The 25,470-nt window shown below is 35.7% G+C and overlaps 1 protein-coding gene across 3 annotated transcripts in view; it reads left to right on the forward strand.

Moving 5' to 3' along the window:
* Positions 1-25,470, forward strand: part of LOC125233001 (homeobox protein homothorax) — a 430,647-nt gene that overhangs the window by 207,148 nt on the left and 198,029 nt on the right. For all 3 annotated transcript variants that reach the window (XM_048138864.1, XM_048138865.1, XM_048138867.1), the window contains exon 8: positions 14,797-14,805. In XM_048138864.1, the coding sequence (XP_047994821.1) occupies positions 14,797-14,805 (9 nt within the window). The remainder of the gene's footprint in view (positions 1-14,796; positions 14,806-25,470) is intronic.

Below are 25,470 nucleotides of genomic sequence, written 5' to 3' on the forward strand. Positions count from 1 at the left end.
ATTACTTTTCGATAAAATTGCTGTACATTGGAAGTAATGAGTTATTGGCATGTTTTTAAGTACTTACAATGAATGTACTAGAATAATACATTAAGGTACACGTATAGAATAATTTTTAAGAAAAAAAAACCGTCGCCTTTCGGGTTCTGGTGAAAGCTACTTGCGAATGTTGGATTATGTAGAAATGTGTAGGTATTTTTTAAAACTGCTTTTAATGCTTTAACCATTAGATGGCAACACAAATGAATATACGTATAATGTTAAGGTTTGAGGAGTTTCCTCAATTCCTCATGAATCCGATTATAAGAAATCGAAGCTTGACAAACTTTGACTTGAAAATTCAATATGCTTAACAAACATAACTAAATAAATGTCACTGTTCTGAACTTAAATGCATGCTGTTCTTATAAAAATGGCAAAGTCACTAATATAAGCGTGCCGTTCAGATTTGAGGAGTTTGGTTCTGGCCATCATCAGCAGTTCCACTGCACCAAATGTCACTGTTCTGGACGAAAGTGCATGCTGTTCTTATAAAAATACCAAAGTCACTATAAGCGTGCCGTTCAGATTTGAGGAGTTCGGTTCTGACCATCATCAGCAGTTCCACTGCACCAAATGTCACTGCTCTGGACGAAAGTGCATGCTGTTCTTATAAAAATACCAAAGTCACTATAAGCGTGCCGTTCAGATTTGAGGAGTTCGGTTCTGACCATCATCAGCAGTTCCACTGCACCAAATTTCACTGTTCTGGACGTAAGTGCATGCTGATCTTATAAAAATACCAAAGTCACTATAAGCGTGCCGTTCAGATTTGAAGAGTTCCGTTCTGGCCATCATCAGCAGTTCCACTGCACCAAATGTCACTGTTCCGTACCTAAATGCATGCTGTTCCTTTAAAAACACAAAAATCACCATATGTATGCCTTTCAGATTCGAGGAGTTCCCTCGATTTCTCCAGGATCCCATCATCAGAACTGAGTTCTGAGAAAAATGGGACCAATCTGTAGGTATTTCAATTTTTCAATTCAATCAAAAAAAAAATTTTCAAAATCGGTCCAGTAACGACGGCGATATCGAGGAACAAACATAAAAAAAAAACATACAGACGACTTGAGAACCGTCCTTCTTGAGAGATTTGAGGCGACGGTTAAAAAAGGAAATTCAATTCAATTCAAAATATTCTTTCTTCAAATAGGCTTACAATGCATATTTAAATTCGCAACGAGTGGCGATAAATTAAAACACTACTGAAGGGAGTGTTTTAAATCGACACGAGTTACGAATTCGCGTACGTGTATCGTACGACGTTTTTTCAGTACCTACATATGGCTGTTTGAAGTTATCTACTACTTCTATATCTACTACTTTGCGCACTAAGGACTGAAAAAAAGAAAAAAAACGTGTGCATAAAACAGTAATTTTTCCAACTCTAAATATTATGCACCACATCGGTGACAAATTGGCATACGGCCCGCCTGATGATAAGCAGTCACCGTAGTCTATAGAAGCCTGCAAATCCAAGTGTTACCTGCGAGTTGCTGCACTTATACTGGATATGGGGTTCTTCAAGATTTTTAAGAAGCAGGTATTTAGGTCCTCAAAGGTCGGCAACGCATAAGTGGGTTCCCTGAAGTTGCTTATGTCCATGGGCGGCGATGACTGCTTCCCATTGGGCGGATCGTCTGCTAGTTTGCTGCCTATTTCATAAAAAAATCCCAAATATTCAATTTACTTAAAAGTTTAACTAATTTTCTATAACATTGTCTAACTTAAAAGACTCTCGGAATGAAGTACAAGCAGGATATCTTCAAAATATCAAGGCTTATGGAACGCGACCCTGGGGTCATGTGTGCGTCAAGCCGGCCGGGCTATTATTGTATATAAGCCGATTATTGGGACCGACTCCCACTCGCGGCACGCAACGGTTTAAGCGTCGACTTACATGCTACTTATTAATATTTTAAATATTATTTGAAGAAATATATTTGAGTTGAAGTAACTTGGATTGTATTATTTCTTACAATTACTGTAAAATCATTAGCGACAGATTGCGAACGAAAAAAATCACTAAATACCTACAACTATTTCCAATATAATTATTTCCATATACTATACATATGTATTACTAATAAATATAGGTACTTAGGCACAGGTCCCACCGCGAGCTAGTAAACTATGAGCTATCGGCTATAAAAACGAACAAAAGATAATCACTCCCGTGTAAATAAAAGAGACACGGCGATGTTTATACAGTGAAACCTGGATAAGTGAGACTTCAAGGGACAACAAAATTTATCTCACTTAGAGAGGTATTCCACTTATTCAGGGTCTCAGTTAGACAGGCATAATAAAATGTTTGTCTCATTTACAGAGGGTATCACTAATAGAGGCCAGAATAGAGGGTATGTCAGTTATAGAGGTGATAAATGAGGAGTTTTGCATATAGTTATTATTAGTTGCATACTACTTAAAATAAAAGGTAAATAAGCCTTGTCTTTAAATAAAATATAAGACTGTAAAATCATTGTGTCTTAAAACTTTTATAGGTATATTATGAAAGTATTTTTTTTTTAATATATTTATGTAATTTATCGAGATTTTAGTTTTAATTACTTAAAATAACCAAGAAAACCCTTAAACTCATCTGAACACAAAAAGGATCAATCGCGTAATTTAAAGATAGGCTAAGAATTGTAAAAAATATGGAAGTAGATTTTCAATGAAGTCCAAGTTACAGAGGTCATAGATTGACTGTATCTCAGATACAGAGGTAAATTCCTATTAAATTCTTAACAAACAATTAAGTTCATATACATTTCAAATATAGTCTCAGTAACAGAGGTAAAATACACACTCTGTCTCACTAATAGAGGGAAATGTGACTATAAAATCGAAAAGGCTAATCTCACTTGTAAGTAGAGGTTTGTTTTGTCTCACTAATAGAGGTAAATCGGTGCGAAAGTGTCAGGACCACACCTTGGGTCCCAACTAAAGAGGTTTCTCACTTATCCAGGTGCCTCGCCCGGCGGTGAGCTATGAATAGTATGAATATCGCCGTGTCTCTTTTATTTGCATGGGAGTGCTTATCTTTTGTTCGTTTTTATAGCCGACAGCTTATAGCTTACTAGCTCGCGGTGGGACCAGTGCCTTATGGCACATGCCTAGGAAGGACTAACTTAAGGCATTGGTCTAACAAAAAGCGAGTAAGCGATGAGCTATCGGCTATAAAAACCAACAAAAGATAATCGCTCCCGTATACATAAAAGAGACGCGGATGATAGCGCGAGCGAGTTATAGTTCGTAGCCGAGCGATGAACTATAAACCGCTCGGTCTCTCTTTTTACGACGGGAGCGATTATTCTTTTCGTTTCTATAGCCGATAGCTCATAGCTTACTCGCGTTTGGTGTGATCAGGGCCTAACAGCATAAAGAACTTTTTTACCATCTTGGTATTCAAAATATGCGGGTTTTCTAATCATGTAAAATACCTTCTTCATTATGGTTCTTTTGACATTAAAATTAAACACGTTTTTAACCTTTTCAGAACACATGTTTCGTGTTCGTCTCAAATTACTTGGCTAAGTTAGAGTTCACGACATAAATTAGTCGTGGATTTAAAATAAAATGCAGACTTATTTGTCAAAAGTCAGGTTTTACGTGTGATATTATTTATGGCACGTTCGAACGCTATGTTCTAATAATTTTTCGTGTTTATTTCTGTTTATATCAGATAGTGCGTTGACATTGCATGTTGTTCTAAGTAAAATTATTTAAAAACGAATAATAAACATGATATTTACTTACTTAAATGGTAGTTTAGTTCGTTTTGTTTATTTAATAATAGTTTATCTACTAATGTCATTAATCATTTTATTTAAAAAAATGGAAAAATGTTTATTTGGATGAAGGTTTGGTTTGGTAAATAAAGATAATAGACATGACTAATAGTCTTTAAAGTATATAAAACGAAAATAAAACCGTGTAAGTAGGTGATGCCGGATTAGTGAAAATTTACAATATAACACTTAGCCCTGTTTGATTTTTTTATGATAGGCAGCAAACGAGTTGCCTGATGGGAAGCATAAACATAAGCAACACAGGAAAGCCACTTATGCGTTGACGACTATTAAAAAACCTAAATAGGATTGGGGTAATTTCGAAAGTCGTCTAATTTCGAAAGTGACATAAAAATCACCATTATTTCCATCATATCAAGATTCCCCTTTCGAAATTACCCGAGAATTTCTGTGCTTCGAAATGACCCCAATGCATTCTATCTGTTTCTATAAGTAAAAACGAAATTGTAAAATGTCTTTTTTTAATTATAAATGGGCCACAGACTAGCCAAAGGCAAAGACGTGGCCTACGATGGAGTGAGCTCGCCCAGAAGATGCCTGTTCACTCTTGATTAGAAGGTTGCAATGTCTAAATTAATACCAGTATAGTAATAGCAAACCCAACAATGACCGTTATATTGGCGTGTATGTGTGAGATGAAGATTACTTTTCGATATAGTGTAATAAAATTGCTGTATGTTGGAAGTAATGAGTTATTGGCATGCTTTTAAGTACCTACTTACAATGAATGTACTAGAATAGTACGTTAAGGTACACGTACAGAAAAAAGGAAATTCAATTCAATTCAAAATATTTTTTCTTCAAATAGGCTTACAATAAGCATTTTTTCCCCTCACTAGCTCGGAAACACGTGTTTTGTCCTTCAATACCAGCGGGTAAAAACGCATTTTATCCACTAGTGGGTAAAGTAATTTGACCTTGAATAAAGTCAAATTAACTGCTTTAAAATTGATAAAAGTAGGTGAATCTAGTAATAAAGATGATTTACCACCTGTGGAACTACTGGAAGCAGTGATAAACGCATTTTTTGCGTTGTAGTTTCCTCGCTATAATGAGGGGAAAAGTTTCGTATTACACTCGGGTGCAAATGTATTTTACTTCTCGTGTGTTAAAAAACTCGCAAGTTCAGGATTCTATTCTCGAACCACTCGCTTCGCTCGTGATTCAACTATAGAATCCTTTCACTTGCTCGTTTTTCAATTCCACACTCGGCGTTAATAAAATACAACTTTGCCCCCTTGTATAACAAATAACTATTAAATTCGCAACGAGTGGCGATAAATTAAAACACTACTGAAGGGAGTGTTTTAAATCGACACGAGTTGCGTATTCGCGTACGTGTATCGTACGACGTTTTTTCAGTACCTACATATGGCTGTTTGAAGTTTCGACCTGAGAAGAAATCTACTACTTTGCGCACTAGGACTGAAAAAGAAAAGGAAAAAAAATATATGGTCACGTGTGCATCAAACCGGTAGAGACAGTAATTTTTCCAACTCTAAATATTATGCACCACATCGGTGACAAATTGGCATACGGCCCGCCTGATGATAAGCAGTCACCGTAGACTATAGAAACCTGCAAATCCAAGTGTTACCTGGGAGTTGCTGCACTTATACTGGATATGGGGTTCTTCAAGATTTTTAAGAAGCAGATATTTAGGTCCTCAAAGGTCGGCAACGCATAAGTGGGTTCCCTGAAGTTGCTTATGTCCATGGGCGGCGATGACTGCTTCCCATTGGGCGGATCGTCTGCTAGTTTGCTGCCTATTTCATAAAAAAATCCCAAATATTCAATTTACTTAAAAGTTTAACTAATTTTCTATAACATTGTCTAACTTAAAAGACTCTGGGAACGAAGTACAAGCAGGATATCTTCAAAATATCAAGGCTTATGGAACGCGACCCTGGGGTCATGTGTGCGTCAAGCCGGCCGGGCTATTATTGTATATAAGCCGATTATTGGGACCGACTCCCACTCGCGGCACGCAACGGTTTAAGCGTCGACTTACATGCTACTTATTAAAATTTTAAATATTATATGAAGAAATATATTTGAGTTGAAGTAACTTGGATTGTATTATTTCTTATTACAATTACTGTAAAATCATTAGCGACAGATTGCGAACGAAAAAAATCACTAAAATGATAGATACCTACAACTATTTCCAATATAATTATTTCCATATACTATACATATGTATTACTAATAAATATAGGTACTTAGGCACTGGTCCCACCGCGAGCTAATAAACTATGAGCTATCGGCTATAAAAACGAACAAAAGATAATCACTCCCGTGTAAATAAAAGAGACACGGCGATGTTTATACAGTGAAACCTGGATAAGTAAGACTTCAAGGGACAACAAAATTTATCTCACTTAGAGAGGTATTCCACTTATTCAGGGTCTCAGTTAGACAGGCATAATAAAATGTTTGTCTCATTTACAGAGGGTATCACTAATAGAGGCCAGAATAGAGGGTATGTCAGTTATAGAGGTGATAAATGAGGAGTTTTGCATATAGTTATTATTAGTTGCATACTACTTAAAATAAAAGGTAAGTAAGCCTTGTCTTTAAATAAAATATAAGACTGTAAAATCATTGTGTCTTAAAACTTTTATAGGTATATAATGAAAGTATTTTTTTTAAATATATTTATGTAATTTATCGAGATTTTAGTTTTAATTACTTAAAATAACCAAGAAAACCCTTAAACTCATCTGAACACAAAAAGGATCAATCGCGTAATTTAAAGATAGGCTAAGAATTGTAAAAAATATGGAAGTAGATTTTCAATGAAGTCCAAGTTACAGAGGTCATAGATTGACTGTATCTCAGATACAGAGGTAAATTCCTATTAAATTCTTAACAAACAATTAAGTTCATATACATTTCAAATATAGTCTCAGTAACAGAGGTAAAATACACACTCTGTCTCACTAATAGAGGGAAATGTGACTATAAAATCGAAAAGGCTAATCTCACTTGTAAGTAGAGGTTTGTTTTGTCTCACTAATAGAGGTAAATCGGTGCGAAAGTGTCGGGACCACACCTTGGGTCCCAACTAAAGAGGTTTCTCACTTATCCAGGTGCCTCGCCCGGCGGTGAGCTATGAATAGTATGAATATCGCCGTGTCTCTTTTATTTGCATGGGAGTGCTTATCTTTTGTTTGTTTTTATAGCCGACAGCTTATAGCTTACTAGCTCGCGGTGGGACCAGTGCCTTATGGCACATGCCTAGGAAGGACTAACTTAAGGCATTGGTCTAACAAAAAGCGAGTAAGCGATGAGCTATCGGCTATAAAAACCAACAAAAGATAATCGCTCCCGTATACATAAAAGAGACGCGGATGATAGCGCGAGCGAGTTATAGTTCGTAGCCGAGCGATGAACTATAAACCGCTCGGTCTCTCTTTTTACGACGGGAGCGATTATTCTTTTCGTTTCTATAGCCGATAGCTCATAGCTTACTCGCGTTTGGTGGGATCAGGGCCTAACAGCATAAAGAACTTTTTTACCATCTTGGTGTTCAAAATATGCGGGTTTTCTAATCATGTAAAATACCTTCTTCATTATGGTTCTTTTGACATTAAAATTGAACACGTTTTTAACCTTTTCAGAACACATGTTTCGTGTTCGTCTCAAATTACTTGGCTAAGTTAGAGTTCACGACATAAATTAGTCGTGGATTTAAAATAAAATGCAGACTTATTTGTCAAAAGTCAGGTTTTACGTGTGATATTATTTATGGCATGTTCGAACGCTATGTTCTAATAATTTTTCGTGTTTATTTCTGTTTATATCAGATAGTGCGTTGACATTGCATGTTGTTCAAGTAAAATTATTTAAAAACAAATAATAAACATGATATTTACTTACTTAAATGGTACTTTAGTTCGTTTTGTTTATTTAATAATAGTTTATCTACTAATGTCATTTATCATTTTATTAAAAAAATGGAAAAATGTTTATTTGGGTGAAGGTTTGGTTTGGTAAATAAAGATAATAGACATGACTAATAGTCTTTAAAGTATATAAAACGAAAATAAAACCGTGTAAGTAGGTGATGCCGGATTAGTGAAAATTTACAATATAACACTTAGCCCTGTTTTTTTTTATGATAGGCAGCAAACGAGTTGCCTGATGGGAAGCATAAACATAAGCAACACAGGAAAGCCACTTATGCGTTGACGACTATTAAAAACCCTAAATAGGATTGGGGTAATTTCGAAAGTCGTCTAATTTCGAAAGTGACATAAAAATCACCATTATTTCCATCATATCAAGATTCCCCTTTCGAAATTACCCGAGAATTTCTGTGCTTCGAAATTACCCCAATGCATTCTATCTGTTTCTATAAGTAAAAACGAAATTGTAAAATGTCTTTTTTTAATTATAAATGGGCCACAGACTAGCCAAAGGCAAAGACGTGGCCTACGATGGAGTGAGCTCGCCCCGAAGATGCCTGTTCACTCTTGATTAGATAGTTGCAATGTCTAAATTAATACCAGTATAGTAATAGCAAACCCAACAATGACCGGCTCACGCGACCAAATTTATAATCGCAACAATCATTAATGTATTTGGCGCGCTGGAAACAGAGCCGTGAAAGCAATATGGCGTCATGTGAGCTCCGCGCGGTAAGTGGAATCGTACGTACGTTTCCAAGTACGGCCACGTCACTGGCCCGGTTGTACCGCGAGTTAGCGGGATGGATATTGACGGTTAACTTTATGGAAGCAACAATCGGTTTACTTCAAATACAAATACAAATAATTTTTTAATAAAAACATAATTGTACAGTGATTGTTCTTAAAGACTAAGAGTTGTTATACATATAAGAGATGTTTTATACAAATGCCTGAGCTAGGATAGTTCCTGTGTTTCAGGCAGAGGAAGGACTAAATTGGTGATTAATTTTAAATTATTCACTTAAATAAAACTTGTAAATAAACACAAGACTTATTTTAGTGTGTTCCGAACTATTACATATCAATATTCAATAGGTAATTATTTTACGATCATAAGTATACTTCGAGAGAACTCGGTGGCATTCGGCTCATCAATGCTACGAATGTGTTTTCAGATCACCCGATCCGATATCGGATATCGGAAGGATGTTAAAGGCAGACATTTAAGACGGCACCTTTTATGTATATTAGGATATCAGTCCTACATTCGATATCGGATCGCATAATGTGAAAACGCTCTAAGGATTGACGTAACTTGACGTCTCTTTGAGTACTCTACTACTAATAAGATAATTTCTTGATTTTTGACAACCCTAAATAACTATAAAGTAATGTGTCACGTATGGATGTATATCTAGATTCCTAAAGTTTTTTCTTCTATTTTTGTTTCGCCTAAAACTTTTTGCTATAATGATCAGTTGGCCTAATGATGATATGCCCGAATTGTGGTTGCCCTATTCTGTTTTGGGTGAAATTTTTATGTCCTAAAATTTTGTGTTCTAATGTTAACTGGCATACTCATTCGTTGTACTAATATAATTTTTCATAATAGTTCATTGTCATAATCCTTTCTCTCCCTAATGCACTGTATGGCTTAATAATTATTGCTCCTAAAGCGATTTAAACTAATATTATGTGTTGTAATATTTTTGCTCCTGCTTTAATTTTGTAGAAGTATTATTTAGATGTCCCACTTGTTGGTGCTAAATACTATAGTAATTTGGCCTTGTAATTTGGCTTAATATTTCCAATGTACCTAAGCCACGTTTGTGGAAACAAGTCGATTTTGTGGTTGTCGTAGTTCTAACCTAACCCACTTTTCTTGCAACGAGTCGTTTCTTTAATGGTCACAGTTCTAACCTAACCTAACCCACTTTTGTTGCAACAAGTCATTTCTTCCATGGACACAGTTCTAACCCAAGTTTGTGCCAAGAAGTCGATTTTGTGGTTGTAGCATATTTAACCTAACCTAACCCACTTTTGTTGCAACAAGTTGTTTCTTTAATGGTCACAGTTCTAAGTTAACCTAACTTACTTTTGTGGCAACAAGTCGTTTCTTTCATGGTCACAGTTCTAATCTAACCCACTTTTGTTGCAACAAGTCGTTTCTTTAATGATCACAGTTCTAACCTAACCTAACCCACTTTTGTTGCAACAAGTCGTTTCTTTCATGGTCACAACCTAACCCACTTTTGTTGCAACAAGTCGTTTCTTTAATGGTCACAGTTCTAACCTAACCTAACCCACTTTTGTTGCAACAAGTCGTTTCTTTAATCGTCGCAGTTCTAACCTATCCTAACCCACTTTTGTTTGTCATGTTTTGCCTGACATTTTTTAGAACAATTAATATGTGGGCAATCATTTTTATACAGATTATATATTAGGCTAATACATTTGAGGCGAAAAGGGTTATGGAATAATAGTATAGATCAAAAGTTTTTATGATCATAAATTTTATTGCAAATAAAATAAGGCCTTTTAAGTAATATAGTAATAATAAATAGGACAAATAAAGATTAGGCCTTCCATTACACTATGCCAAGTATGATGTTATGCTAATTGATTATTAGGTTACATGCCCATTAGGCCAAAACGGTTAGGCCAAGTGATAATAGAACAAACGTTCTTAGGAATGTAGAGGGACACCCGTCACGTATTAGTAAGGTACAATAAGATTCGACCCTGGATCGCTAACTTTAGTTTCGTATGAAATTATTTTCATTTTCTGTACGGCATTTATAGTACAGTTACGTCACTGGCCCGGTTGAACAGCTAGTTAGCGTGCCTAAGATTATTGACGGTCAACTGGCCATGCTTGAGAGAAAGATCGGTACTTCTGTAAATGGAATCGGACGTACATTTCCAAGTACAGCTACACTGGCCCGGTTGCACCATGCTCTAGCGTGCCGAATATTATTAACGGTTAAATGTAAGTAAGTAAGCTTGAAAAATAATGATCAGTCAGTTCTATAAGTAGAATCGTACGTACATTTCCAAGATTACAAGCGAGTTATCTGTCTGTGCAAGGAGAGCGATTAGTTCTTCTGTAAATGGAATCACACGTACATTTCCAAGTACAGAGGGCCGATTTTTGAGTTTCACTGTCACTAAAATACCGGTTGAAAACGGTGAATTGCCTATTATTTTCAGTGACAATTTTCTGAATTCGAACGCCGTGAGACTCAAAAATCGGCCCCCAGCTACGTCACTGGGCCAGTTGCATCGTGACCGGTTAGCAAGTAGTTAAAATCTTTCAAAAGCTACTTATCCTGACAGAGTTTGCAGTAATCGATTTCTTTTTAACCGCCTTCCAAATCTCAAAGGAAGGGGTTCTCAATTCGTCTGTTTTTTTTTTAAATGTTTTTTCCTCGATATCTCCGTCGTTACTGGACCGATTTTGAAAAATTTTTTTTGATTGAATGTATATGTATACAGATTGGTTCCATTTTTCTCAGAACCCAGTTCTGGTGGTGGGATCCTGGAGAAATCGAGGTGGAGGATATGGTGATTTTTGTGTTTTTAAAGGAACAGCATGCATTTACGTACAGAACAGTGACATTTGGTGCAGTGGAACTCCTGATGATGGTCAGAATGGAACTCCTCAAATCTGAACGGCACACTTATAGTGACTTTGGTATTTTTATAAGAACAGCATGCACTTACGTCCAGAACAGTGACATTTGGTGCAGTGGAACTGCTAATGATGGTCAGAACGGAACTCCTCAAATCTGAACGGCACACTTATAGTGACTTTGGTATTTTTATAAGAACAGCATGCACTTACGTCCAGAACAGTGACATTTGGTGCAGTGGAACTGCTGATTAAGAGTGAGCCGCCCCTGGTTAGAGTTCCGTTCTGATAATCATTCTCATCTGTAAGTACTTCAGAATCATCCAAATTTCAAAATTGGTTCAGAAATGACGGAGATATCGAATAACAAACATTAAAAAAATATACAGACGAATTGATAACATAATCCAACATTTGAAAGTATTTATCACCAGAACCCCAAAGGAAGGCGGCTTTTTTTCTTAAAAATTATTTCTTATTGCTTTAACCTAAAATTAGAGCCAACTTTGCATAATTCGATCGAAACACTATTTCATAATAGAATAGCTGATTGGAGAAATAACATGGCGTTATCAACAGCGATGTTTTCAGACTCCATACACACTTCCACCCCCCATTTTAGGGAAGTGAGGGTTAGAAAGAGACAAAAAGTAGCCTAATGTCACTCTCCATGCCTTCAACTATCTCCACTTAAAAAATCAAGTCAATTCGTCGCTCCGTTTTGCCGTGAAAGACGGACAAACAAACAGACACACACACTTTCCCATTTATAATATTAAAGTATGGATAAAAAAAAATAGAAAGTGAGCTTAGGCTAAGTATAAGAAAGGAAATAAAATAACAAAGACCTAAAGTTTAGACGCCGTAAATCCCGCGAGCTATCTGTGACAACTGAAGGGGTTATCTGAGAGACGCCTCGGTCCTAATTATATGTATCCTGAGTAAAGAATAGACGTTTGTATTGTATTCTACGTTAGAGATTAGAAATGGCGACGGTTAGAGAAACAATTTATTACTTGTGCGTTTTATTTTCACGCTTTACTGGTTTTAATATAGTTTCTTTTACAATACTTTTTGCTTTATTAACTCTCTAGTTATAAAGTCATTCTATAAGTGAAGAAGTTAAGAATATCAATTTGTGTATCACTATCACGTAGTCAATACTCGTTTTGAAATGATTCTCTTACCAACGAAATGATTATTGTTTCTGACCAAATTATAAGTCCACTCTGTTATTTTGAATCTAAATATATAAAAGAAAAAACTGACTAACTGACTGACATATCAACGCACAGACGAAACCGCTGGTCATAGAGATTGTAAATTTGGCACGTAGGTTCCTTATAAGGTGTAGACTAGCACTAAGAAAAGATTTTTCAAAATTCACATACTAAGGGGGTGAAATGGGGGACCAAAGTTCAACGTTTGAACAAGATTACTTTTACGGTGAAGCCGCGGAAAAAGAGCTAGTATAAAAAGTGCCTTTTATCTTATTTCCCTATTACATAGTATAAGTACTATCATTTTGGGATTGTGTGGTGGAGTTTAGGTACTTTGAAACAGGTCATAGTTGTGAGTTGTGATTATACAGATTATTCAATAACTTGCTTTCAAATGTATTTTGAATAAGTATGTATTATTCCTTCACTTCCCTTGAATGTATTTGTAAGAGAATAACACGATTTGGTGTCATTTCTGTGTAAAACTAATGAGGTTAACCACAGTTTTAATATAAAGTGCCACCGGGCCGTCGTGGCCCGCTGCGAGGAATGTAAATAGAATCGAGGCAAGCACGCTCCGAAGAAAAACGCTTTTAATTATTGAAAATAACATCCGCGTTCGCAACGTCACGACTGTGACGGACTAGACGTTAGAGGGTTAGCCCATCATTGGTGCAGTACCAGTCGTGGGCGCAGTGTACCAGTCGTTGACACTTATATTTGGCTTTGTTGTGAACGGTTAAATGTAATGAACTCTGATTGACGACCGGTCTGGCGCAGTCGGTGGTGACCCTGCCTGCTGCGCCGCGGTCCCGGGTTCGAATCCCGGTAAGGGCATTTATTAGTGTGATGAGCACAGATATTTGTTCCTGAGTCATGGATGTTTTCTATGTATATAAGTATTTATATATTATATATATCGTTGTCTGAGTACCCACAGCACAAGCCTTCTTGAGCTTACCGTGGGCCTCAGTCAATCTGTGTAAGAATGTCCTATAATATTTATTTATATTTATTTATTTATTTATAATGGTTAATCCTTATTCTAATTTATATTAACCCTTAATTTGACAGAAAACAGGGAAGGTCGTGAGACTCGTTAGTCTCCATCATAAAATAATACAAAAAGAGGATCAAAGATTGTGTAGAAAACAGTCACGTCATTTTTTAAATTCCGGTTCATCTGTAAATATAATTTTACCCTTTCTCCATACTTGGCAGTTCCTGTACAGTCAACAACACAGCTGTGTATACAGACAAAGTGCCAAAAATATGTATACAGAACTTTATTACCTGTGCATAAAGGTGTGTATACATATTTTTGCACTTTGTCTGTATACACAGCTGTGTTGTTGACTGTACCTACAAATATCCATACTAATATTATAAATGGGAAAGTGTGTGTGTCTGTTTGTTTGTCCGTCTTTCACGGCAAAACGGAGCGACGAATTGACGTGATTTTTTAAGTGGAGATAGTTGAAGAGATGGAAAGTGACAGGCTACTTTTTGTCTCTTTCTAACGCGAGCAAATCCGCGGGCAAAAGCTAGTACTTTATATTTTTAAACACGACATACTCAAGAAAACAAAACATATGTTTCGAAAATTATCAGCTTATCGAAGGAGTTATCTTATCATATCTTGACAGTGAATTGACAGCTATTTGACATGTGACTGATGGTATGTTATGTATAGATTACAGGGACTGTTATTATTTTTATGTCTTTGTATACTCATGGTCATAACAATATAGACAAAATCATACTCTTAATCTATTTGTTAATGTGACCGATTCATAATGACTGGCCTGTTTCACCACAGTTACAATTGTCGACCGACAGTGACACTACCGTTCGTTGCCTGTTCAACGAAAAAATATTAACGCTGAGTATTATGACTTATCAACCCAGGAATAGGCACAGAAATGTCAGTGCCAAGTGACAGTGTCACTGTGGTGAAATAGGCCACAAGAATTGTGACACAAGCGTGTGTTTAAAAAAATACAAGAGTTTTTGTCCGTAATATATTAAATTACAAAACTGAGTTTTTTTTAAGAACGTTAAGAAATGAAATGAGATGGAAGCGTATTTTCTGTTAATGCTAAATGTTAACTTGAAATTTTCTGGTTCAGTGTTGCCAGGTCAAAATTCTAACGACATGTTCTCTTTTGTTACAGATGCAATGGGTGAGTCTGAGTCAGCAGGAAACACCGTAAATCATACCACACATAAAATGTTAACAAAAATTCCAATCTTCATAAAATTCGAAAAATCATTATGCGCCGAACGCGCTTTTTTAATACGCAAAATAAGTCAAGACTAGGAGCACAGGAGTCAGGAGGGGATTCGCCAAGCGTCATAAACTTTGATTGGGTCATTAAAGCATGTTAATTTATTAGTTTTCGAATGTACCCCGAAAACAAATTAAAAAAAAACTTTAAAAAAACACTATTAAGGTACAACGTCGATCGTTAGCTTCCCAAGTGTTTTATGGCGTTTTTGATACGGACGAATGCGTGTAATCGAAAATCACCTCTGCTGTAATTAAGTTACGGTGTTAACTCGTAAAATGACACGGGGTCGAAGCCGCCATTTATTTTTTATTGAATTGAAATTAGTGTAGTTTTCGTCTCGAAATTGGTAATGACAATATTTGCGAGGTACAATAATAGTTATTTAGCCTTAAAACAAATTCGTTAATTGATTGTGTCTCGTTTATATTGGGCGTTGAATACCTTTAAAACATGAATTAAAAATATAAAAATAAATATCTGTTTTCACAGAAAGCTGGATCAATCAGTTTTGTCAATTTTATTTTATTTTTGATATAAAAACACCAGATTGACAAATTAATTTATAAACGCGTCCCAATTCCAAAATTAAAACGTTTTAAATTTCAAATTTGGAACCAATATCGAGGGATAAAATTGCAACCTTGATATTTTTCAATAAATAATAATAATAAACAACTATATTCCAACCACATACAGTTGAAAATTGAACTTTACCATGATACGTCTTTGCAAAAATTACCAGTTTGAATTCAGAACGTGAAACAAATTAAAAAATAAAAACTAACAATCAATCGAACACGAAAACACACTTCGCTATTTATCATAAAATATGGACGTTCGAAATTGAACTCTTGCATCTCTGTCTTCCTTGGCAGGTGTGAGTGAGAAGGCGAATGTTCGAAGTTGTTGATTTGCTCATGTCGGTATCTGTGGGATATTAATTACAGGTATAATGAGTATTATTTCGTTGAGCGATTGTGATCTGAGTGTGCGTGAAAGGGTTCAGTAGGTATAAAAAGAAGTGTATTTTTTTTAAAATTAGATTGTAGGATTTTTTTACAAGTAAATGTAGTGAAAAGAGATATACAGTATATTAATATAGTGGTTATAAAATCGTTTAATAAAATCAGATTATTAATGCTAAATAATGCGTTTAACTTAAAACTGACTTATGGTTAAATAGTGTATAAAGATTGTAGTTGGATAGTAGAAAAACAACCAATTTCTGGGTCGTGCCTAAAATTTGCTCAGAATTTTTTTAGACACATAGTGATCAGTGTCATCACGCAAAATTTTACTAAGGGTCAAACTCCTCACATATGTACATACTTAACGACTTTTTTTAGTATTAGCACCATTTATAATTTCATACAAATGAAAATCCATCGATGGAAAAAATGTTTTCGCAGAACTGCTGTCAATTAATTTAATTCTGAAATCAGTATAACCACAAATTTCATCACAATTGGCTGCTGATTATAATCGAACCCTTTCGCCTAATAAGCGCTGCCTGGGGAACCCCAATTTTGATTAATGGCATCCGAATCCAATAGATATCGACAACAAAACGATATTAGCCGCTGTATTTATACTTATATACTGAGTTTATCGATATGATTAAAATATTTATATATTTTTTATGAACGTAGAGTATCGATATGCTTACAACACTCGGACGTTTATTAAACAGTTGTAAAATCATCTCTTCAGAAACTATGACCTCCTGAGACAGTGTTTTTTTTTTTAAACTCTGATTTGACGACCGGTCTAGCTCAGTTGGTAGTTACCCTTCCTGCTAAGCCGCGGTCCTGGGTTCGAATCCCGGTAAGGGCATTTGTTTGTGTGATGAGCACAGAATATTTGTTCCTGAGTCATGGATGTTTTCTATGTATATAAGTACCTATGTATTTATCTATTTAAGTACGTATATCGTCGCTTAGCACCCATAGTACAAGCTTTGCTTAGTTTGGGGCTAAGTTGATCTGTGTAAGTGTGTACTGTCCCCAATATTTATTTATTAATTTATTTAATTAATCTAAGATAAAAATTTAACATAGATTTCGAGAAATGTTTATGATAATAATTCCCATCTTTTTTTGAATATTAACATTATTTTATGAACCTACATTGTGTACTACTTATGGCCCTATTTTTAGGGTCCCGTTTCCGTACCAAAAAGGTACAAAAGAAACCTTTATGGTGCCGCTCTGTCCGTTTGTCAGTTTTACTTTTAATAAGATACTAAACGAACTTAGTTTTCAAAAATTGTGGATTTGTGAGCCGTTCAAATATAAATCAATGAAAGCTGCAATAAGTATTAACTAGTTTAAAATAAAATCAAACATAGAAACGTAAATGTAATTACATCATATAATCTAATGTAATAAAGATATCATATCTAACTTTAAAAATACAATCAAGAAAACCCCTGCCAAATTGAAAATGCGTGTACCAAACCTAATTAGATGCAGAAGCTAATTTAAAATTGTGCAAATGCAAAATGCAGTAAAAAGTAAAATGGCGTAATTGAGTTAATTGCCATTAAAGATGACGAGATATGACACAAGATGGCGTGGTTAGATAGATGTGCCTATTAGTCTCTAGATAGAGTTATTTTGTAATTATGGCTATAGTTAAATGAGCGAATGAAATCAACTATTTTTATTGTGGAATTTAGAAATTAGTAAAAAGTAGAGGAATATTGAGGTCTCGTTTCCTTAGTTTGCATAGCAATAGGCTAGTATTCTAGAGTTGCAAATTCGTGTTTCAACTGAGACAGTAGTTTTACAATCCTTATTTGAAGAGATTATAAACAATACTCGAGACAGGATCAACAGAATACCAGAGCTTCACCCGAAAACTGTCACTTTGAGACCTCATTGAATATGCTAAATTGCGAAACTTAACTTATATGACTTATCATAAATTTGTAACATAATTATTTAGGTTTATTAGATTGAACTCCGTCTTGTAACTAAAACCTTTTGACAACACAAAAAATGCCATAAACAATCCTCAAAAGCCCCAATTGACAATCAAAAGCGCGGCAATCGAGCAAACATTCAAATTTGGAACACACCAAGATGGCGACCTTCACGCCGCGCAATGATTTACGCGCGAGGTCGACAACCGGCCGAATTTCGTTCAGAAATGCACTCGCTGTAATTTATTTGTGACCATCTATTATTTTGTAGACTCACGAGGTCCTAAACGCAGCTGACATTAAATATATCATTTTACGCGGCGGAGGCATCGTGAGCGCTCTGTCTCGCTTTGACTTTATTAAAACAGGCTTGTACGAGTGAGATGGAGGTCGGTGCCACAGAGTAGTGCGCGTTTTCACTTTTTATAGTAGCAATATATTTGATCAGCTGATCGTAGTGACGTTTACTACTCGTGGCCCGTGCGTAATGTTTTTCATAATTTATAATACGGTTTTTATTCAAGTTGGGTAGGTCGTGGTTTATTTATAACGTGGAATATTTATCTAATGGCTGTATCCGCATGCCGATAAATCGCGGTTTCGTTAATTTCCCATTTGTTTACCGAATGTCACTTTAATTTTAATTAATGTGTTTAGTGTCTAAATGGCGGTGTTTTTAATCTGTGCACAATGGGCAATTTTGCGGTTTTTCTCGCGTAATAATGTTATTTATTACGGCTGCATTTTGTGCGAATTTGTTTTAGTGGCTGCTAAAAACGTATTATCGTAGATAACATGTGATATATTAATCTTTATGTTGAAACTAGATCGACCATTATTTTACGCGTGATACGTTATAAATAAAAAGTTAATATATTTTTTTTACATGATCCGTTAGGAAACCTGAAATCTTGCAGACAGGCAGTGAACGAAATGCATAACAAGTGAGATAATTTCTGAAAAAAATCCAATGATTCAGATATATGAGAGGTTTTAAAAACCATCTAATTTTCATAAGAGTTTTTTTTATACCACGTCGGTGGCAAACAGGTATAAGGTCCGCCTGATGGAAAGCGGTCACCGTAACCTATGGACGCCTGCACTCAAGGGTTGTCACATGCGCGTTGCCGACTCATTAGAAACTTGTACACACCTTTTTTGAAGAACCCCATACTGTAATTCATCGGGATTATCCAAAAGATTTCAGCTACGGTCCAACAAATATAAAAAATAAATTCAAACTTGATACTGATTAACGTAACTTAAAAAAAAATAAGTGTAACATTTACAGCTTGGTTACAACATTAGAAATTAAAAAGTGGCAACATCGTAGTGTTCGTCTACATATTATTATGTCCCGTTTAACTTTGAACATGGGTAAATGTATTCTGCTATAAAGTTGATTATCTCTCAGATCAATGGATGGATTTACCCAAGTTTGAAGTTAAGCGACACATATTATTTTGAAAGGGACTACACTGATATTGTCACTTTTTAATGTCTTATCTGTTTGCCTATTTTAGTTTTAGTTTTTTGACTATGGGATATGGGTTAAATTGTGGCGTAGGCGATAGGCTGGCAACCTGTCACTGCAATGTCACAGTTTCGTTTTCTTTCAACCCCTTATTTGCCAAGAGTGGCGCTGAAGCTTTAGTAGTTTCATGTGTTCTGCCTACCCCTTTATGGGATACAGGCGTAATTGTATGTATGTATCTTTTTTGCCAGGATATTTCTAATTTCGATAATCGTACCTTAAAACTTCTTCACAAACTCATTATACAAGGATAACTAAAAGCACAACATTATAGCAACACATGCCTAAACACATGGCACAAAAATACATACACCGTGCACCGGGCGACATGTGCTGGCTGTGAATATTTTCGGAGCGTTTGGACCGATCGATTTCGGAAATCCATTCTTTTGGGTGAGAATAGTGTGGATATTCCTTAAAAAACTTTAAAAGAAATATTTCAAATTAGTTTCAACTTGTAACCTATCCATTTTTAGGGTTCCGTAGTCAACTAGGAACCCTTATAGTTTCGCCATGTCTGTCTGTCCGTCCGTCCGTCCGCGGATAATCTCAGTAACCGTTAGCACTAGAAAGCTGAAATTTGGTACCAATATGTATATCAATCACGCCAACAAAGTGCAAAAATAAAAAATGGAAAAAAATGTTTTATTAGGGTCGCCCCCCCCCCCCCCCCCCCCCTACATGTAAAGTGGGGGCTGATTTTTTTTCATTCCAACCCCAACTTGTGATATATTGTTGGATAGGTATTTAAAAATTAATAAGGGTTTACTAAGATTGTTTTTTGATAATATTAATATTTTCGGAAATAATCGCTCCTAAAGGAAAAAAAAGTGCGTCCCCCCCCCCTCTAACTTTTGAACCATATGTTTAAAAACTATGAAAAAAATCACAAAAGTAGAACTTTATAAAGACTTTCTAGGAGAATTGTTTTGAACTTTATAGGCTCAGTACTTTTTGAGAAAAATACGGAAAACACACTGAGCGTGGCCCGACACGCTCTTGGCCGGTTTTTTTGTTAATTATAATGAAGGTTTAGTAATCTTTCGAGCTTGGTTCTCTGATTTCGGAGGTTTAGTAATATTCCTTACTTGTTTTTGTAAAGGGGGTACCTAGTTAATTTTATAAATAAATAATAATATATAAATATTTTAGGACATTTTTAAACAGATTAACTGAGTCCCACGGTAAGCTCAAGAAGGCTTGTGTTGTGGGTGCTCAGACAACGATATGTATAATATACAAATATATGCATAGAAAACATCCATGACTCAGGAACAAATATCTGTGCTCAGAACACAAATAAATGCCCTTACCGGGATTCGAACATATCGAACCAGGGACCGCGGCTTAGCAGGCAGGGTCACTACCCGCTAGGCCAGACGGGTCGTCTTATTTTACACAAACTTACAAAGCTGCGGAGTATTATACTCTCCCGGGTGAAGCCAAAGTCATTCAACACACTACCCTAAACAAAGTAGATATTTTACTACTGTAAGATATCAAACATAAAACGAACAAACCAGATTAAAACCAAATCAACGTGCCTATTCAGTATTTGCCATTCAAAATAATCGTTTAAAACCCAATTGAAGTAAATTAATAAAAAACTAAAATAGTACATTACGATACATGTGCGTAAAAAAGGAAGTCCGAAACGAGTGGCGATAAATTAAAACACGACCTAAGGGAGTGTTTTAAATCGACACGAGTTACGAATAATAATATTTTCAGTACAGATGGTCGTTTTTTTACGCACTAGTTCGAGATGTGGTTCATTATATGCCAGGTCGAAACTTCGGAGGCTCATCTGTACTGAAAAACGTCGTACGACACACGTGCGAAAAGGAAATTCGTAACTCGTGTCGATTTCAAACACTCCCTTCGGTCGTGTTTTAATTTATCGCCACTCGTTTCGAACTTCCTTTTTTACGCACTTGTATCATAATGTACTATTTCGGTACAGATGGTGTCTCCATAGCCATCTGTACTGAAAAACGTCGTACGATACACGTGCCAAAAGAAAATTCGTACTCATGCATGTCGATTAAAAACACTCCCTTCGGTCCTGTTTTAATTTATCGCCCCTCGTGTCGAACTTTCTTTTTTTTGCACTTGTATCGTAATGTCCTATTGCCTAAAATGCCGATAAAATGCAAATTTCTCATCAGTCTGTATGCAATCATTAATGCCTTTAGCAGTTTAGTGTAGTACAAAATTATTAGAAGCATGAAAAAAATTTTTTTTTCTTAATCTTGTTTTTTTTCTTTTATTAAGAGCCAACGATTACCGTAATATAATTTAAATTTGCATTCGAATTTCGAATCGAAACTGTCGTATCCACACTATGGAAGCATTAGCGTATCGCGCGGTCTAACGTCATTAATCTGCGTGACAGTTCAAAATTTAGTTACGGAGGGCGCCCCCCTTCCCCCTACCCGCACCTGGGGGGTTTAATGATACAGAGTGCCGGGAAATTGGAGAGGTTACAGAAAAATAAATGAAAATATTTATTTTGATTGTAAAATCATCCTTTTAAGGTCGTTTTCTTGACCCTAAACTTGCAAGTAGATCTTGCAAGGTAAATGTAAGTTATTTTTTTATTGCAAAATAATTTGTTTACTTATTAGGCGTAACCGAGGATGCACCATAATTTCTTAAAAAAGCGTGTATTAACCTTTTTGATGTAAAATGGGCGAATTATAAAAAGGGAACAGGCGATAGGCCCAAAATGGTCAAGACGGGGGCGTACTACAGGGCTCTGTAATAGGTCGTATGTTTCTTATTATATTCACTAATTTTTATTTGCTGTCTAGCTTAGCTCTATTTTTTTTATCAAAAACTAAGCACTGCCTCACTGAATGTCCAAAACTTAAAACGGATTCTTGTAACATGCTGACTGACTAGTCTTAAAACTTGAAAGAAACTCGAGTCATACTGTTTCAAATATTGTGCTTCACATGATCATATTTCTATCAAATTTCGATTCAAGCAACCAGGGGATCATAATATCATAAGAGCGATGTATCCAAGTTCGAGCGTGCTGCAGACAGCTCACATTCCCATCAATTTCACAACACCTGTTCCATCTTTCAGACCTACCATCATAATCTGACCCTTAAACTTTATCTGCAATGCAAGTCTTTAAACACTGATTTAACTCATTTGACTATCAAGAAATTATTATTTACTGAAAGAATTAAGAATTAATCGAGTACAAATAAGTTTTTGAATTTATGTCCAATATTTCGAAGGCCTTCCCTGAGGTCTTGGAGAAGACTGGCGGTTGACACCAACATCTAGCGAGTTTTTCGAACCACCCTCAGTTGCCTAGTGGCATCGATTGCAGACGTTTCTGCTAATCAAAAGTTAAAAATGTACCCTGAGTCTTGTCAGGTTGGTCTTGTTCTCAACATGAACATTTTAGTCTTTAGGGATGTCATCTGACACAAAACTCTCCAGATATTCTGTTTTTAAACAGGGTATATCTTCACTTACATCTTTTCTTATCTTTATTTTTTCAAAGTAATTTCATGCCAAACTCCTTGAAGATACAACCAGTGTTTCTTAGCGTTGTCTTAAGCTGGTTTCTGAAGACGAACTTGGCTGTTGGAATGCTCGAGGATGCCCCGCCGGGGTGCCATTGCCAGACGTTCACATTGCTAATTACTTTCTGCTAAGCTATGAGCTTGGCAATTTGGATTGTATCGGGAATTATTTTAGAAACATTCATATCACTGCAATAGTTCTTTTATGAATAGATTCAGAGTTAATAGTTCCGTCGCCAAAAAACAGTCGAAATTATGGAAGAAATGAAAGAAAGAATAGCAACTAAGATGTCAATCGTGAAAAACATTTGTATACTCGTTACAGTCTTACGAAAGCTCTTATTATTAAAATTTTGGTTCTTTTCTTGCACTAGCAGCACAAGCACCGATAATATGACATTATGGAATTACTTTTAATCTAACTAAACGTCTAACTGTAGTAACTTAAAAATATAACGTAAGATATATTTGTAGCAGAAATTGCTGATAAAATTCCCGTTACAGACATTGTAAAAGTGCTACTTTTCACAATTTTCTTTACGGAAACACTCAAAGTTAAAGTTTAACAGAAACTTGTTAAGGGACAAGTCCGCTGACGATATTGCATTGTCATCGAAACTACACCCCACTGCAAAACAGACATAGATACTTTTAAATTTGAGCAACGACGTATTATTTGAAACTTCTGTTGTTTCAGCAGTTTACTTGGTGTCGTATCAATTTTATAATCGAGCTTGCATTGTCACTTACTGTACTTTATTTAAGTTATTACTATATATACAGCCATGATAGGTATCTAGACTATTATTTTCCATAAGAAGATAATTCATTATTATCAATTCCCAATTTTCAAATCGCATACGTATGCTAATATCGTGGCACAGTTTTCAGACCAAAGGGCAGATTTCTAATTTGGTAACGTTTTTTCTGTTATTCAAAGAAATTACCAAATTTTTTACTTCCCTAATCAACGGGCTTTTCAAAATCGAAGTAAAACCACGCATACCTTCAACAAAGCCCACCAATATATCACCTTTGAACCTTTTAATCAGCCAAGATCATTGACCCATAAACTCAGAGACCTACGCTCCAAAAACGTGCCTCCCCCGTAAGGCCGTGTCATACCCGCTTGTAATTTTTTTCTCAGCGTCGGCATGAGTAATCACATTTTTCTATACGTTCCGCATTTATACGAGCGTCAACCCTATTTTCAAAACGCCATATAATTCCCAACTTGTGAATTCGACCCTAATTTTATCTCGATAACGGTGAATTTTGATTGCGGTGTGTTAGGGTTGTGAAATTTATGAAAATGGTACCGCCACGGTATGTCGAGCCCGCGTGACGAGCACATTTCGACTCGTGTTTTTCTTTTTTTCCGCTCTGGGCAGTTTCATGCAGTGGATGATTTTTTATGGTAATGTTATATTACTGAAATATTTATACGTTCAAATCAAACTATACGAAGACTTTACCACGCCTTGGTACATATTTCTCCTTAAATTTTGTAGTGTTAATCTAAGTACCTGTAACAAGCAGAGATTTGATATCAGAAATGAACACTTTGCCAATACGATTCTTAACTTTTAGTACACCCACTCCAATTTTCCAAAAAAAAAACAGGTGTGCTAGTTAATAAAAGCCCCTAAAATAAAAGTCGGGATCGTTTTTTGAGCAGCCCCCCTCGCGACGGTCATCATCAGAACGCCATTACCACGCCCATAGTTTACACTACACTTGCACGGACACTAGTTTAGTTTTTAGACAGTGTAGAGGAAACTATAGGGAGGAACATGACAAGGTTAGTTTGAGAGAGAAAATATAGTAGGAAAAATCCTTAATGGGAATAAAGAGACACAAGAAAGTACCTAATATTCTGATTTCAGAGAATGATAAAAGAAGATATAGGGAACAAGATACACCAAAAACAGCAGTTTATTTTTTTGTTAAGTCTCGGGGGAAAATCATATGAAGGGTAGAAACATTTGCGCATCGACATCTACTCCTCAGGATTGTTAATATCATACATTGCATATCATCGCATTTAAAGTCGGAAATTGCATCTACTTTTAGTAGGGCCTAGCCAACTCTGCATAGTGGCAATGTCATTATTGATAAATATGAGAATATTATAATATACTGACTTTTTGGTATTTGATAGAAACTGTGATTATAGTAACGGGCTTAGATCTAACTATAGATATAATATTAAAGGTATTTAATATACCAACTTAGTAGTAGTAGGTTAAGTCCTATGAGGTCAAAGTTTTGGCAGAAACCTAAAACTTTACTGCTAAACTTTCAAAAACTGCGTTTACAATTTTAACTTTTATAAAGCTTGTAGAAGTTAGCAACTAAAATCAGAGTGAGCTCACAGGACTTACCAGTATTTCATGCATAGTTGAATATAATGTGATTTATGGCAAGTTTCCAACCAACTTTTAGGGTATAAGTGAAGTTTTTCTCTGCCAGGCATTGCGGAATAAGGTAGTGCGATTTATTCTGAGATTTACCATATCCTATTATAATTTACTTCCTAGGCTCGATTTTTGGCT

Source organism: Leguminivora glycinivorella, chromosome 13, assembly GCF_023078275.1.
Source record: "Leguminivora glycinivorella isolate SPB_JAAS2020 chromosome 13, LegGlyc_1.1, whole genome shotgun sequence".
NCBI classification, from domain to species: Eukaryota; Metazoa; Arthropoda; class Insecta; order Lepidoptera; family Tortricidae; genus Leguminivora; species Leguminivora glycinivorella.